Consider the following 14,758-nt stretch of genomic DNA (forward strand, 5'->3'; position numbering starts at 1 on the left):
GACTTGGCCATGTGCTGAGGAGGATTGTAAAGAGATTTTGGAACTTTGGGGCTGGAAAAGCCACTGAGTGCTCAGACCTCATGGGCTGTTTTGTGGGAACTTAGAAAACAATGCTGAGCTGGGCGTGGTGGCGCACGCCTTTAATCCCAGCACTCGGGAGGCAGAGGAAGGCGGATTTCTGAGTTCGAGGCCAGCCTGGTCTACAACGTGAGTTCCAGGACAGCCAGGGTTACACAGAGAAACCCTGTCTCAAAAACTAAAAAAAAAAAAAAAAAAAAAAAAAAAAAAAAAACAATGCTGAGAGCAAGCCAGTAAGAGGTGGTCTTCATACCAGTTCCTGTCTTCAGGGGTCCAGCCTTGAGGTTCCGCCCTTTTTTCCCCAAGCTGTAAGATGAGTTAACCCTTTCTTCCCCAAGTTGCTTTTAACCGTGGTATGTTTTCACAGAAATATAAACCCTAATGAAGACACCAGTAAGTTGCCAATCAAGTGGAAGAGGCACACAGTAAAGACAAAGACTCGTCCCATTCAAATCCCAATTTCTCTCCATCACTAAATTTCTCTGCATGCAAAGATCAAGTTATATTGTAATTTATAATATTTCAAACACAAGACAGAACCCAGAGCTGCATCAGTTCCCAAGCATATCCTCAGACCTGTAACTGGAACACTTTATTTATCAATGTCCCAATGATGAACATGCTGAGCATGAAGTAAAAAGGACCAGGCTATGACCCTGACACCAGCTCAGCAAGGCGACTGCTTATCTTGCTCCTGTGTTTCTGGATGCTGTCCACACAAGCATTCCAAGACATGAGAGAATACACAGTATGGCTGCATCACTTCTTGCGGCTACGAGGAGTGTAGAGAACGAACGCTAGCTCAGCTTCCACCAAGCCCTTGCCTCAAAGCCTTTGCTGATAAGAACTCTGTACTAACAGTGTAAAACACTGAATATATATTTAAGGGGCTGCAAAGAAGTAGTTAGAAGCACTAACTACTCTTCCAGCACCCACATGACAGCTCATAACCAGTTGTAACTCCAGTCCTAGAGAATCCAATACCCTCTCCTGGCCTCTGTGGGCACCAGTCATGCATGTGACAGATAGGCATTCAGGCAAAAGATTCAGACACAAAAAGAAAAAGAAGAAGAAGTTTGAAAAAATTTAAAAGCCACTGAAAAAGGAAACAAGTATTATGCTATGACTGTCTGCTTTTGTTACTCAAGTATCCTGATAAAACTCACGTCGTATGGAAACAAATACATCTATACAGTAAAAGACACTGGAACAAAGGAGGAGGACCATCGTCAATGATACCAAGTATAAGATAAGAAAACTAAGCTGGGTGGAGTGGTGCACACCTTTAAATCTAGCACACATGAAGCAGAGTAGGGAAATCTTTATGAGTGAGTTCTAGGACAGCCAGGGCTACCCTCATACCCATGGCACGTGAGCACATACATATACACACATACATACACACACTAATAACAACAATAACTAATAATAATGAAAAAGGATAACATTATCATAGTAGAGTCCGGGCTGGCAGGATGGCTCAGTGATAAAGGCACTTCCACCAAGCCTGACAGTCTGAGTGTGAGCCCTGGGATCACAAGGTAGAAGGAAACTGACTCTTGAAAACTGCCCTCCACAAGTGTCCCATGGCAATGTGCACACTCCCCAATCTGCGTGGAGGCGGTGCCTTTACCTGCTGAGCCATCTCACCAGCCTGAAAACTGCTGTTCTGAATGCCCGCTACGATTAATACGCACCTCTTACTTCTGGTCCTCAGCTCCTAAGGAAGGTTCACTACTCCACTCTCTAAAGGCTGCCCATCAAGGAGAGGTGTTCAGACCTCTACCCAGAGCCAAAGAGACAGGAGAAAACCAGATTTCCCAACTAGCTCGGGGTGACGTCACCACCGCTCTTCTTCCAGACGTGAAGTACACTTACAGCCGTCAAAGTGCCCCTTCCCTTCCTCATCAGTTTAAGCCACTACTCTGAAAAGAAACTTCTAAAACAAACTCCATCTGGAGGCCAGAGAGGAGCTCAGTCTCTTTTCTTCCTACAACGTCACCTCCTAACGTAAATCAGTGCAGCTCTGAAGCTGTGTGTGCAGTCAGACCCGGTCCTCAACAACTGCCTAGGATCCATTTCTCACAACACCGAAAATATTTACCATCTAGTTAGTCCTTCATAAAAAAAAGATCTGCTACACCCTGTGCTTTTATTTTTATCTACTGACATGTCTATTTGGCTATGGAAATTAACATTTTTGTTCCTACTGAGAAAATGACAAAATTATATATAAGCAAATAAAATGTAAATGGAACCAAACAAGGCAGAAAATGAGATAAAATGGAGTCCAGGTTATGTTAACACACACAAAGAAGACACCGCCTAACTGCAAAAGCCTGGCACGAATTAACACCAGGGAAGGCCAGGCAGGGTCACACACACTTGTAATTCCAGCACTGGGGAGACTGAGGCAGGAGACTGGTGAATTTGAGGCCAGCCTGAGCTACTTAGTGAGACCCTGTTCCAGAAAAAAAATAATAAATGAATGAATGTGTAGATAGATAAATAAATAAATAAATCTGTTAACCTTGACTTAAAAAAACAAAAGCAAAAGATAAACCAATTCCACCACCTGGTCCCCACACCCAAACCATTTAACATCCTAGTGTGAGCTCATGAGAAGAGAACTACTCCAGGTTCTAATGAGTGGGTCCCGGTGGTACCTGATAGGCATCCTCCACATTACGGTTAGTTCCAGTCAGCAGAGCAGCAAATGTCATACAGCTCACTACACAGTTATTAAGGAAATCCTCAATCATGTGTTCAATAAATTAAAGCACGTAGCGCCACAGAAGTAAGTGTGGGCTAACTACCCTCTCTTCTGGCTACAGGCATCAAATGCAGGTACAGGCAACAATATACAAAGCAAATTAGCTGGAGTGTCAAGCATACAGGTGCTTCTGTGCTGAACCAGGGACACTTCCCAAGCACCAAGCAGATCCTGGTAAGATACCCTGCCCTCCTTAACAGCAGTGAAGGCGCACGCTGACTTAAGGCTGACTTAAGGCTGAGGCTTCCCTTTGCAGATAATGGACTAACATCAGCAGACCTAACAGAACACTCAGAAGAAAATGGAAACAGACACTGTAGGTATATACATCATTGCCAGTAGAAAGACATTCTAGTCAAATACTAAAAGGTTTGCCTATGCTAAAATCATCTTACTCGAACATGAAATTGCTACATCAAAACAAACCAAATTTACCAGCTCATGTAAATTAAGTTCAGGGGTCTCAAGGTGAGATTTACCTGGCCACTGACTGAAGAGACCAAGGCACAACCTGACCCGTTTTGTGGCCATTACACAGTGAACATGTCAGTTACCATGGGAACTTTTCTCTTTTACTCCCTATCTCTCTGTGGAATATTTAGGGTCAATACATATCTTTTTTTTTTTTTTTTTTTTTTTTCCCCGAGACAGGGTTTCTCTTTATAGCCCTGACTGTCCTGGAACTCACTTTGTAGACCAGGCTGGCCTCGAACTCAGAAATCCGCCTGCCTCTGCCTCCCAAGTGCTGGGATTAAAGGCGTGCGCCACCATGCCCAGCTCAGTGCTCACTGTTTTAAATGTAGTTGTGATCTGATTATAGATCCCGGCTGAATGCATATCCTTTAATCTTGCCTTTTACTCCCTGTATGGGAGGAACAGGTGTGAGTGTTACCTTCTGTAGAAGCCGCGTCAATCATCACCCTCTGCATGAGTACTGGCTCCAGTCCAAAGTCGAACACTATGGTTTGGCGAAAAGTTCCAAATATTTCTGTGTTAAATGCTATCCCGACTTTATACACGTAATGATCTAATCCATTTTGGGCCATCTTTCCTCCTATCCATTCTTGGCAGTTCTCGGGGACTTCTTGTGACACCTGGGTAGTACTATCTCCGGCAGATATGGCAATGATACTGAAATGAGGACGATGAGCGTCATAAAGCAAGGCTACCCGATACAGCATTCTTGCAGGCTACAAGGAAGTCAAAATAGTTCATTGAGTACACGGGGTGAAAATTCAATTGTAATTGGGCTCTTCGATGAAAATATTCCCGGAAGGGCCTGCTACACGCCATGTTCCTAAGGTACTATGCTGCACAACAAGCTATGCTCACAAGCTATTTAAGGAAAAAAAAAAGGAAAAATAAAAACAAAGACAAAAGAGAATGACTAAAGCGAAGTTTCCAGAATGATACATGCATGCTCTATCAACTGCCTCCCTGGACCGTCTTTGCCTGTGGCAAAATCTGCCACCTTAGGTCAATTTCTCAGTATGCTTACAGAGCCTCGAGGACAGTTACCCTTGAGAGCATGGGATCAGGTTCAGGGCTAAAGCTAAACATTCTTAGACTCTCCATCTCACAATCCAGATGGTCCCAGGAAGAAATACCACCAAAAAGAACACAAGACTTCTTCACCAAACAGGCTCACTGAAAGGTTGACTCTACTCAGGTCTTAGACCGTACATGCTAATTTAAGAGGAGAAGCACTTCAGAACCCCTCTCGAGGGCTGGGGACACAGCTCAGTGGTAGAACATGTGCCTAGCATGGGCAAGGCCAATGAAACAAAAAATAAAAATAAGACAGAATAAAGACACACTATTACAGAATTTGTGACTTAATCAAATGAAATACAAAAACAAGTTTTTGTTGAAAAAAATCTTAGAACTGCCAGATTGAATAATTAAATTATCAAATAGTTTATTGTAAGCCATGAACCCCATCCTATGTTCCATGTTTAGAATGTAATATATGTCAGACTTCTTTACCAAGTAACTAAGAAAATGTTCTATATTATATAGTTAAACGGATCTTACTTCAAAGTGGAAAAGGTGTATTTACTGACTGTCATACGGAAACCCACTTTGACACAATGCAGAACCTATAAAACTGTACTCAGAACGAGCCACTTTCAACACTCTCTTAGCAGACATTTAAAAGTCCAGGAAACTGAGCCAAACTGAGTCTTTAATTAGCATGGGCATCATACCTTACAGGTCAGAGCAAAGGTCCACGTCTGGTGGGATTTTTTGGTGTTGACGGTGACCGACAGGTCAGGGCTGTGCTCCACCTGAACTCCCTCTATGCATTCGCTAAGCTGAAAGCAAAAGCAATTCCTGTTATGGTCTGAGGGTAGGACCATCAGTGAGAACCCAGCAACGTAGCACGTATCAGCTATGAGCACAGACAACACACTCACTGACCAAGGGATGTCACACATTCCCTTCTGGTCACTCTTACAGGAGTGATATGTGTGAGATGCAGTTAAACAAGATAGAGAAGAAACTTAGCTACAGACTGAGAACCAAAACCTCCCTGAACAAAGGTTATTACCGCAGGAGCTGCAATCCTCCAGACAAATGTTCGCTTCTGCCCTGCATCTTAACAAATGGTCCAGCTTTGGTTACTAGGCACACATTCTAGTCAACTAAAGAAATACGCTGCACTTTAGCACACGAGAACGCAGAACAGAGGCCAGCGAGCTGTTTAGAGGCAGACCAGAGGTCGTCTGCACTTACCACTTTTTCAGGAGACAGTGAACTCATCCACTTCTCTATCAAGGTCTCCATGTAGCTGCCTGAGAGTTGTTTATTCTCACTTTGCTGCTTCAGTTTGATCAGTCGGGAGGCGTATCTTTTCTGCCACTCTGCTAGCTCTTCCTGGGAATGTGCTGAAGTACACTGGGCACCGTACCTACAGATCCCTTGCTCTAAAAACCTAAGAAGAACGGGAAAGACTGTTTTCGTATACTTCTACCATTTGCCTTCTGCCTCCTCAAAACGAAGACAAACATCTTCTGAGAGGCAGGATTTATCACTGTCAAGTCCAATGAAGGGTGTAGAGGGTGACAGACCAACATTCATGACAGTCAAAGCATCAATCTGTAACCCATAATTAATCATAATTGTGACTTCTAATTTTTCATAATTACCCACTGACTTTGTTCTCAGAAACATAGTATATTGAGACCAGAAGAATGCATGCTCCCTGTGTTCTGTTAGACAGCTCCTTTCAGTGCAGGATCTTCCTGAAGCAACACTGACATCCAGTGGGCTATGTTCACACAGCCATGATCTGCTTCCCGAAACTGCCTGCACACACTGCATGGGAGGGACACACTGCATGGGAGGGACACACTGCACGGCAGGGCTGGGAGCGCTTTACCTTTACTTTCCAATAGAATGCTTTTTCTCTTTCTGTATTGCTTCACTGAAACTACGAACTAATGCTAAGTTTCAAAAACATTTAGGATAAAAGTCTTATAGTTAAGAGTCACAAATTCATGTAACGTTTACTCTGTTCTTTTCAAGGGGTAAATACAGAAATGTTGACGTCCAAGGACACAGAGCTAATGGCTCCTTCTGACCATGAAACACGTGAATCTACAATAATGTTGCTGGTTAAATTCTCATTTGCTTCAAAGAAAAAAGTGCAAAATAAAGTATTTGCCTGTTGTGTATACACTCTATCTTCATGTTACAGGAATGTGTTGTTCAACATTGCTAAATTATTTAACTTCTTAGCCATAAAGAGCATTGGCTGTTTTTCCAAAGGACCCAGATTCAATTCGCAAGCCTGGAATGACAGCTTAGAACTGCCTATAACTGCTGTCCAAGGAGAGAATCTGTCTTAAGGACTCTGTGAAAACAGGCGCACACGCGGTCCACAGACAAACATGTAGGCAAAACACTCACATATAAAAATCAATTTTACAAAATTCTTTCCCTCTTCAAAAAGGGGTTCTAGTCACATCTGGACTCTAGTTCTCGGGTTCTAGTCACATCTGGACTCTAGTTCTCGGGTTCTAGTCACATCTGGACTCTAGTTCTCAGGTCTCTTTTCCAAAGGGTCATGTTCTCTCTCCAATAACTCGGTACCACCAAGACCTGCAGTGTTTACTATTTCAGCTCCTTATTTCCACTACAGAACCAAGCGGCTGTCCTGTCGCTGTCTCATCAGAGCACGTGTCAGACCCTGTTGAAAAGCCCATCTTTGAAAATAAGGGGGCTGGTGAGATGGCTCAGTGGGTAAGAGCACCCGACTGCTCTTCCGAAGGTCCAGAGTTCAAATCCCAGCAACCACATGGTGGCTCACAACCATCCGCAACGAGATCTGGTGCCCTCTTCTGGAGTGTCCGAAGACAGCTACAGTGTACTTACATATAATAAATAAATAAAATCTTAAAAAAAAAAAAAAAAAAAAAAACAAAGCCTCAGAAGGGTTAAACATTAAAAAAAAAAAAAAAAAAGAAAATAAGGCTTTGGTTTACTGTCTACATTTTTAGAAATAATTAATTATTAATAATGAATTATATAATTAATTCTGAAAATGCTTCAAATATAAGGTACTCATAAATTCCATTTGTAAGAATTACATGGCAGCACTTTTTAAGAAAAGTTATTGAAATGGTTGAATATGGCTGGTTCTGCGCTCTCTTTCAGTTTATAGGAACTAATTTCATCTCCAATTACCACATCTAAGTAAATTCCACACTAAAAAGAGCGGCAATTAAGTTCAGCCAGCATAAAAGACTTCTGAACATAGTCTTAGCAGGCTACATGTTCACAGCCGCTCTTTAATACCATGGGTTTGATGTTGACCTGCGCAGCTTCTGCTGCAAATAGGAAATAAGCCATTTCCCTTGAACATTATCCTTTTTCTTTCTTCACATATTATCTTCTTTGAATTTAAATCACTGCCTTCAAAAGTGGAGAAAAATTATCTTCCTCTTCACAAGAGCCATGTAATTTGTTTCAAAACAATTCTTTACCTTACCTCTTACACAAGGTGTACTCCTCGCTGCTGGTGATCCCCCTGGGCGGTGGGCGGAAATGCCAACCATTACAAGACCCTACAGAGGAGGAATGTGGACTTAATCACATCACGTGAGGCTACCACGTCATTCCAACATCTTCCGACTAAGAATCACATCTCTACATGCATCATCCCCGATGGCATGAGAAAGGCATGGCAAAGGTGCCTCTACCCACCAGCTAAATTCTCTGTTGACAGAGGCCATTAGCCAGCAGCTAAGTCAGGCTGCTGGCCTGATCTCATCTGGCAGGGGGTGGGCTTCCTCCCAGGGCAGTCTCTTCTCTGAGAACTCAGGAGGGAAGCTGGCACATGTCATTCTCAAGCTCGGATGCACGTCTATGAAGAACTCCTTCCCAAATGAAAACTGACCGTCCAGGCAGGAGGTCTTGTGTACAAACTCTACCCGTGACGCTGAGAAGCTCTTACGATCTGTTTGGGGCACATCACCTCTGAACACTTCATAACAGAAATGAAGTGCAAGCAGTTATGCATATGTAGGAGCTAAGTGCATATATTTCTGAGTACAAATGACCTGAATCATTTAGATGACGTTCCAAATAAGCCCAGGAAAATAAGGCCTAGAAAAGAAAGGGTAAGCAGCCATTTTCTATTCTTTCAACCTCTCCTCAGGGGATGGAAAAGATTCTGCCAGGCTAAGCTTAAAAGTTGTGCTTCAGCCACTACAGGAAAACTACTGAGCCGTAATAAATATTCCCTCTAACCCTGACTATAAGGATGAAGACACAGCCTGAGAAGCCAGTGTGTGTTCTATGAGAGTCACTACCCATGGAATGGGCACGTCAGGGAAAGCTGGGGAGCAGGCTCACTGTACACACCTGTGATCCAAACACTCAGAAACAGAGGCAGAGGAGGAGTTACCGGGCAGTTGTTATTCCTCAGCTATCTTAGGGAAAGGTCCCAGAGAAAGATCTGCTTCCTCGCACTTACTTGTAAATGCTTATATCCTTCTCCACATTTCCAATTAGAGGGACTGTATCTCCCAGCAATTCTTCAAAAAAGCAGCAAGGGCGGGACTAAGAAATGCCTGAAGTTATGACAACATTTAGTGCTTACCTTCATCTAAGTCTTCTACGTGACATCCAGACAGGACATTACTCGTTGCTGTCTGCAAGTTTTCAAATAAGAGAGATATAAGATTTTTTAAAAACCTGACTGATGCTGGTTTAAATTTGGGCATTTTCAACCTTAAAAATAAAAGAAGATGGCTGGAGAGATGGCTCAACTATAAAGAGCACTTTCCGCTCTTACAGAGGATCAGGGTTTGACTCTGTGGTCACTGCTAAAACATGGTTGTGAGCCTAGCCTTTAACGGCTGAGCCATCTCTCCAGCCCACTGCTAGAACATGGTTCACACACATACATAAAGATAAAATAAAAATAAAACAAATATTCAAAATATTAAAAAATAATAAAGAAAAATCTGTCTACTTGGAAGTTTTAGATAGTAATTTTTTGTTCTTTCTGTTTCACCATAAAAGCATGAAAAGGAAGTACTTGCCAGATACCTTCCCTGCAATGTAAAAGCAACCTGCTAGCTGAAGAAAGGTCTAAACTCTGAACCCCTTCAACTGGCACACACCATCCACATGGCCTCACTCTTCAACCTAACACACCTGGGAAACAACCAGCAAGAGGGCTCCTTCCAAAAGCCAGGGCCAAGAAGTGGGGGGGGGGGGGGGGGCCAGAGAGTTTGGGGAACTTTTGGGGTAGCATTGGAAATGTAAATGAAGAAAATACCTAATTTAAAAAAAAAAAAAAAAGAGGGCTCCTCCACTTCTGCAGGTAATGGTGTGTTAGCAACTGGGGCCTTCCTGGAAACTTGAGGCCATGTCCTCCTCTGTCTGGGACAGGTCTTCCTTCTATAATGGGCTGCAAGACTGGGGTCTCCTCTCTCTATCTTCCTAAGACAAATAGCTCAAACAGACTTAGCTCTGGCTTCCTCTTGGGCTCCACACAGTCAGGTCTGGATGAGCCAGTGCCTACAGCAGTTAGCAAGCCTGAAGTATCATACCTGATGGCTCAGGGCTGGCGATCGGAAGATCTGCCTCTAGCAGCACACCGCTGACCTTCAAATTCCCATCAACACACACACGCACACCCCAGAGGAGCTCTCACAGGACAAGCAAACAGAGGATCACATAAGTGTTCCACAGTATGACCAAAACAAAATTCATCAACTTCACCGCAAATCTGAACCTCAAAGAAAGGGAGTCCCCTGAAGATAGCCACGTGCTGAAATCTTGTTTCTCAATACTTTTTACTACGTTTTCTTTGTTTTGTATGTGTGTAAGTGTCCTCTGTCCCGGCTCCAACACTCTGGCCTCCAGGCTTCTCTGCAGTATTATCCAACCCCTCCTCTCCCTGCCTGGGCTTCTGTCACTACTAACTAACCAAGGCCTGCCCTGGTACACTTGACCTACTTGCTTCTCCGACTGGCCCACCAGGCTTCTTGTTAGCCAAACCTCAGCCTTTCAAACTCCAAAGGAAGAAGCCTCATAGTAAGATGAAATTTGGAATGTCGTATACCACAGAAAGAATGGTGGTAGTGCTGAGTATGTCGAAAATAACACTGTCGCCACACTGCCTAGGACTGACAAAATGAACTCTGCAGATGGGGTTGGATCAAAATCACCAGTTTCTACAGAGTGTCTGTCATTATGAGGCTACTAATGGGCGTGTTTTTAAAAGCTAACCCAGGCCTGGCAGTGGTGGCACGTGCTTTTAATCGCAGCACTTGGGAGGCAGAGGCAGGCGGATTTCTGAGTTCAAGGCTCAGACTGGTCTACAGAGTGAGTTCCGGGACAGCCAGGGCTACACAGAGAAACCCTGTCTCAGAAAAAAAACAAAAACAAACAAACAAAACCTAGCCCAGACATTGGTAAAATGAATTGACTATAGTAAGTTAATAGTAAGTATAGAGAAACAAACACACCAGGAGGATTACTTATGCCACAAGCACTCGAGCTTTCACAAAAGTTCCATGATCAAGGTCTACACAGCATAAGCACAGAAATAATATCTGAACTCAAGGGACACCTCCAGCTATGTCAACAAGGAGGAGATCTCATGGTGCCTCAACTCTAGATGTAGACCCAGCTACAGACAGCCGAGGAGTGCAGGAGTGAGAGAATTAGCCTTTCCTGGGGAGGAGCCCACAAGCCGGTTACCCAGCACCTGAAATCATACACACAAATAACTGAAACAGACACTAGCAATACAGGCCCTAAGTTTGAGAGAGACCCCTGGCAGGTACTTAGAAACAGTTGGAAGAAGGAAAAGGAAGGGAGAAAATTATATTATTATATTTTAACTTCAAAAATAAATGTCCCAAAATATGTAAATAAATACATAAAATAGGAAATCAAAATAAAAACCTTCCTATCTACCTGGATGAGCTATGCGTTTTTACACACACTGTGGCCCTGGGTGAGCTGTGCATCCTTACATGCACTGTGGCCCTGAATGAGCTGTGCATCCTTATGCACTGCGGCCCTGAATGAGCTGTGCATCCTTATGCACTGCGGCCCTGAATGAGCTGTGCATCCTTATGCACTGTGGCCCTGGGTGAGCTGTGCATCCTTATGCACTGTGGCCCTGAATGAGCTGTGCATCCTTACATGCACTGTGGCCCTGAATGAGCTGTGCATCCTTATGCACTGCGGCCCTGAATGAGCTGTGCATCCTTATGCACTGCGGCCCTGAATGAGCTGTGCATCCTTATGCACTGTGGCCCTGAATGAGCTGTGCATCCTTATGCACTGTGGCCCTGAATGAGCTGTGCATCCTTATGCACTGCGGCCCTGAATGAGCTGTGCATCCTTATGCACTGTGGCCCTGAATGAGCTGTGCATCCTTATGCACTGTGGCCCTGAATGAGCTGTGCATCCTTATGCACTGTGGCCCTGAATGAGCTGTGCATCCTTATGCACTGCGGCCCTGAATGAGCTGTGCATCCTTATGCACTGTGGCCCTGAATGAGCTGTGCATCCTTATGCACTGTGGCCCTGAATGAGCTGTGCATCCTTATGCACTGTGGCCCTGAATGAGCTGTGCATCCTTATGCACTGTGGCCCTGAATGAGCTGTGCATCCTTATGCACTGTGGCCCTGGGTGAGCTGTGCATCCTTATGCACTGTGGCCCTGAATGAGCTGTGCATCCTTATGCACTGTGGCCCTGAATGAGCTGTGCATCCTTATGCACTGTGGCCCTGGGTGAGCTGTGCATCCTTATGCACTGCGGCCCTGAATGAGCTGTGCATCCTTATGCACTGTGGCCCTGAATGAGCTGTGCATCCTTATGCACTGCGGCCCTGAATGAGCTGTGCATCCTTATGCACTGTGGCCCTGGGTGAGCTGTGCATCCTTATGCACTGTGGCCCTGGGTGAGCTGTGCATCCTTATGCACTGTGGCCCTGAATGAGCTGTGCATCCTTACATGCACTGTGGCCCTGAATGAGCTGTGCATCCTTATGCACTGTGGCCCTGAATGAGCTGTGCATCCTTATGCACTGTGGCCCTGAATGAGCTGTGCATCCTTATGCACTGTGGCCCTGAATGAGCTGTGCATCCTTACATGCACTGTGGCCCTGAATGAGCTGTGCATCCTTATGCACTGTGGCCCTGAATGAGCTGTGCATCCTTATGCACTGTGGCCTGTCTACCTTGTCCTGCAAGTGTTTCCCCAAAGCACTTCTGTCCCTGTTAACCTTGATACTTTTCATTTTCAAAAAAATAAAAATAAAAATCTTTAAGTCACAGACTTCCCTGTCACTTAAAAAGACATGGACGATTTAAAGACTATCTTGTTTGAATTTTCAGGTTTGTGGTTTGTAACTGACCAGGAAAATAAAAAATTAAAATTTCCCAAGTACTTTCTTTTGGGGACATAAATAATAACAGGGATGGGAGTCTGAGAAATGAGACTCCATGTATGAAGAGCATGCTATGCAAATGTGAAGGAACCCAGAACCCAAGTAAAAGCCCAGGGAAGCACTGTGACCTCCTATAATCCCAGCACTCAGGAGGCAGAAACGAAGGATCCCAGAGACACCTGGCTAGCTGACTAGCCAGAATTGGCTGGCATGCTCCAGGTTCAGCAATAAATAGAGAATAATCAAAGAAGATATCTCACATAAACCTGAGACCTTCACATGAATGTGTACACGTATACACTCATGACCATGGGTTGCCCACACATGTATGAATACACAAACCACACACATGTATACATGAGGAGGATGAGGAGGAAGAAGAAGGAAATTATAGACAAAACAAAAGACCTGGGATACAGACACCTGGAAAACCCTGTTCTAAGGGTGGGGTCCAACCAGTTGCACAGAAGGTCCCCTTGTCACCTTGCATACTGGCTGACACACAGCACGGAATGCTCACTGACTCACGGGGTTTGATGGGCCCAAAGAGATCCTCGAAATGGACTCACCTCTGTTTCTGTGAGAAGTGTCTTTAGTCTTGTCAAATCTTTCGTTACCATCCCATTCTGCAAGGGTGAAGTGAAGACAGGAAACTATCAGTGTCAGCCTTACTCTTCACAGCTCAGCTCAGCTGAGCTCACCACAGCTCTCCTGTCCCTGCCTCCACACTGCCACTCTGTCACTAAGGAGCTGCATGCAGCTGGGAAAGGGAAAGGCCCAGCAGGAACAAAGACTCAGTTGTCGCTTCTGCTAAGCACACACTCGGCAATCCCTGATGTACCAGCTTAAAACAATCTCAACACTGGGAAGACTGAGGCAGGCAGATCTCAGTCTGAGGCCAGCCTGGCCTACTCAGTGAGTTCAGACCAGCCAGAGCTACATAAATGAGACCTTGTCTCAAAAAATATTTTTTAAAGTTCCATAAAATGATTGCCAAAATAAAACACTAGAAAAGCAAACCTATTATTACCCTTCTCGGTTGGTCCTGATGGATTGTCTGTATATGCAAAATACTGAATTCACTGGCTATCCACAAGTTAGAAGAAACAGAAAACCAGTATAATGCCTATAGATTCAGGTTTTAATTTTTGATATTCAAATTTCAGAAAATTTGAAAATTAAAAGCAAGTTACTCTTCACTGGTTTTAAATTTAAAAGCCCAACAGGTAAATAGTAATATAATTAACTTACAAAGAAAAACACCTTTTAAGGCTTAAGGCTGGGCATACCTGTAACTACTGTTCTTGAAAGGTCTGGGAGGACCCAAGACCAAGGCCAGCCCGGGTTATATATACAGAGACACTTTGTCTCAGAAAGCACTTTTCTCTTGCAACTGTGATCCCAGCACTCAGAAAAGCATACAGCATAAAGTCTGTCTCAGGGTCTAGGCTAAACTGAGACCCCGCAACAAAAGAAGGAAAGAATACACAACTACATCTTGACAGCTGTTTAGACCTAGCTGTACTGCTCTGCTGTGCCCACATGTGTAAATCTTGTGAAATCAGAGACATCACCAAATTCCGGAAGTAGTTCAGTTCACGGGAATTACCCCCCGAGTTCACTCACCCCATGGTGGGTCAGTAATAGTATACTTCCTAACACACCGAATACGTTCCTATTTCTGTATTGTCACCAGCCGTGCTCTTGGCTTTCAAAATCCCTACCGATTTAAAGCATAATTGGCAGAGAATTTACACTGCTTGGTAACTATATACTTTCTTCCTTCTCTGTTTTCATTTTGATGCCTGAAAATACTAAGAAAGTTGTAGCAGCTACCAACTGGTGGGAAAGTTCTTTCTTCCAAATTCCTATAAATTATCAACTCTATGACGCTGCAAAAAGGAAGACTTCATTATAGCAAAAAAAAAAAAAAAAAAATAGAAAATGTATGTATTTTAAAAAAATCAAATCTAAATTTAACTA

The 14,758-nt window shown here is 43.9% G+C and overlaps 1 protein-coding gene across 4 annotated transcripts in view; it reads right to left on the reverse strand.

The window, feature by feature from the left end:
• The window catches only part of Helz (helicase with zinc finger), a 142,846-nt gene that overhangs the window by 81,404 nt on the left and 46,684 nt on the right, over positions 1-14,758 (reverse strand). For all 4 annotated transcript variants that reach the window (XM_021176880.3, XM_029483195.2, XM_021176882.3 and 1 more), the window contains 6 exons: positions 13,345-13,401; positions 8,958-9,009; positions 7,845-7,920; positions 5,588-5,786; positions 5,059-5,166; positions 3,744-4,041 (listed from right to left, as the gene is read on the reverse strand). In XM_021176880.3, the coding sequence (XP_021032539.1) occupies positions 3,744-4,041; positions 5,059-5,166; positions 5,588-5,786; positions 7,845-7,920; positions 8,958-9,009; positions 13,345-13,401 (790 nt within the window). The remainder of the gene's footprint in view (positions 1-3,743; positions 4,042-5,058; positions 5,167-5,587; positions 5,787-7,844; positions 7,921-8,957; positions 9,010-13,344; positions 13,402-14,758) is intronic.

This window comes from Mus caroli, unplaced genomic scaffold (genome assembly GCF_978045245.1).
Source record: "Mus caroli unplaced genomic scaffold, Mus_caroli_1 scaffold_13, whole genome shotgun sequence".
Taxonomy (NCBI): domain Eukaryota; kingdom Metazoa; phylum Chordata; class Mammalia; order Rodentia; family Muridae; genus Mus; species Mus caroli.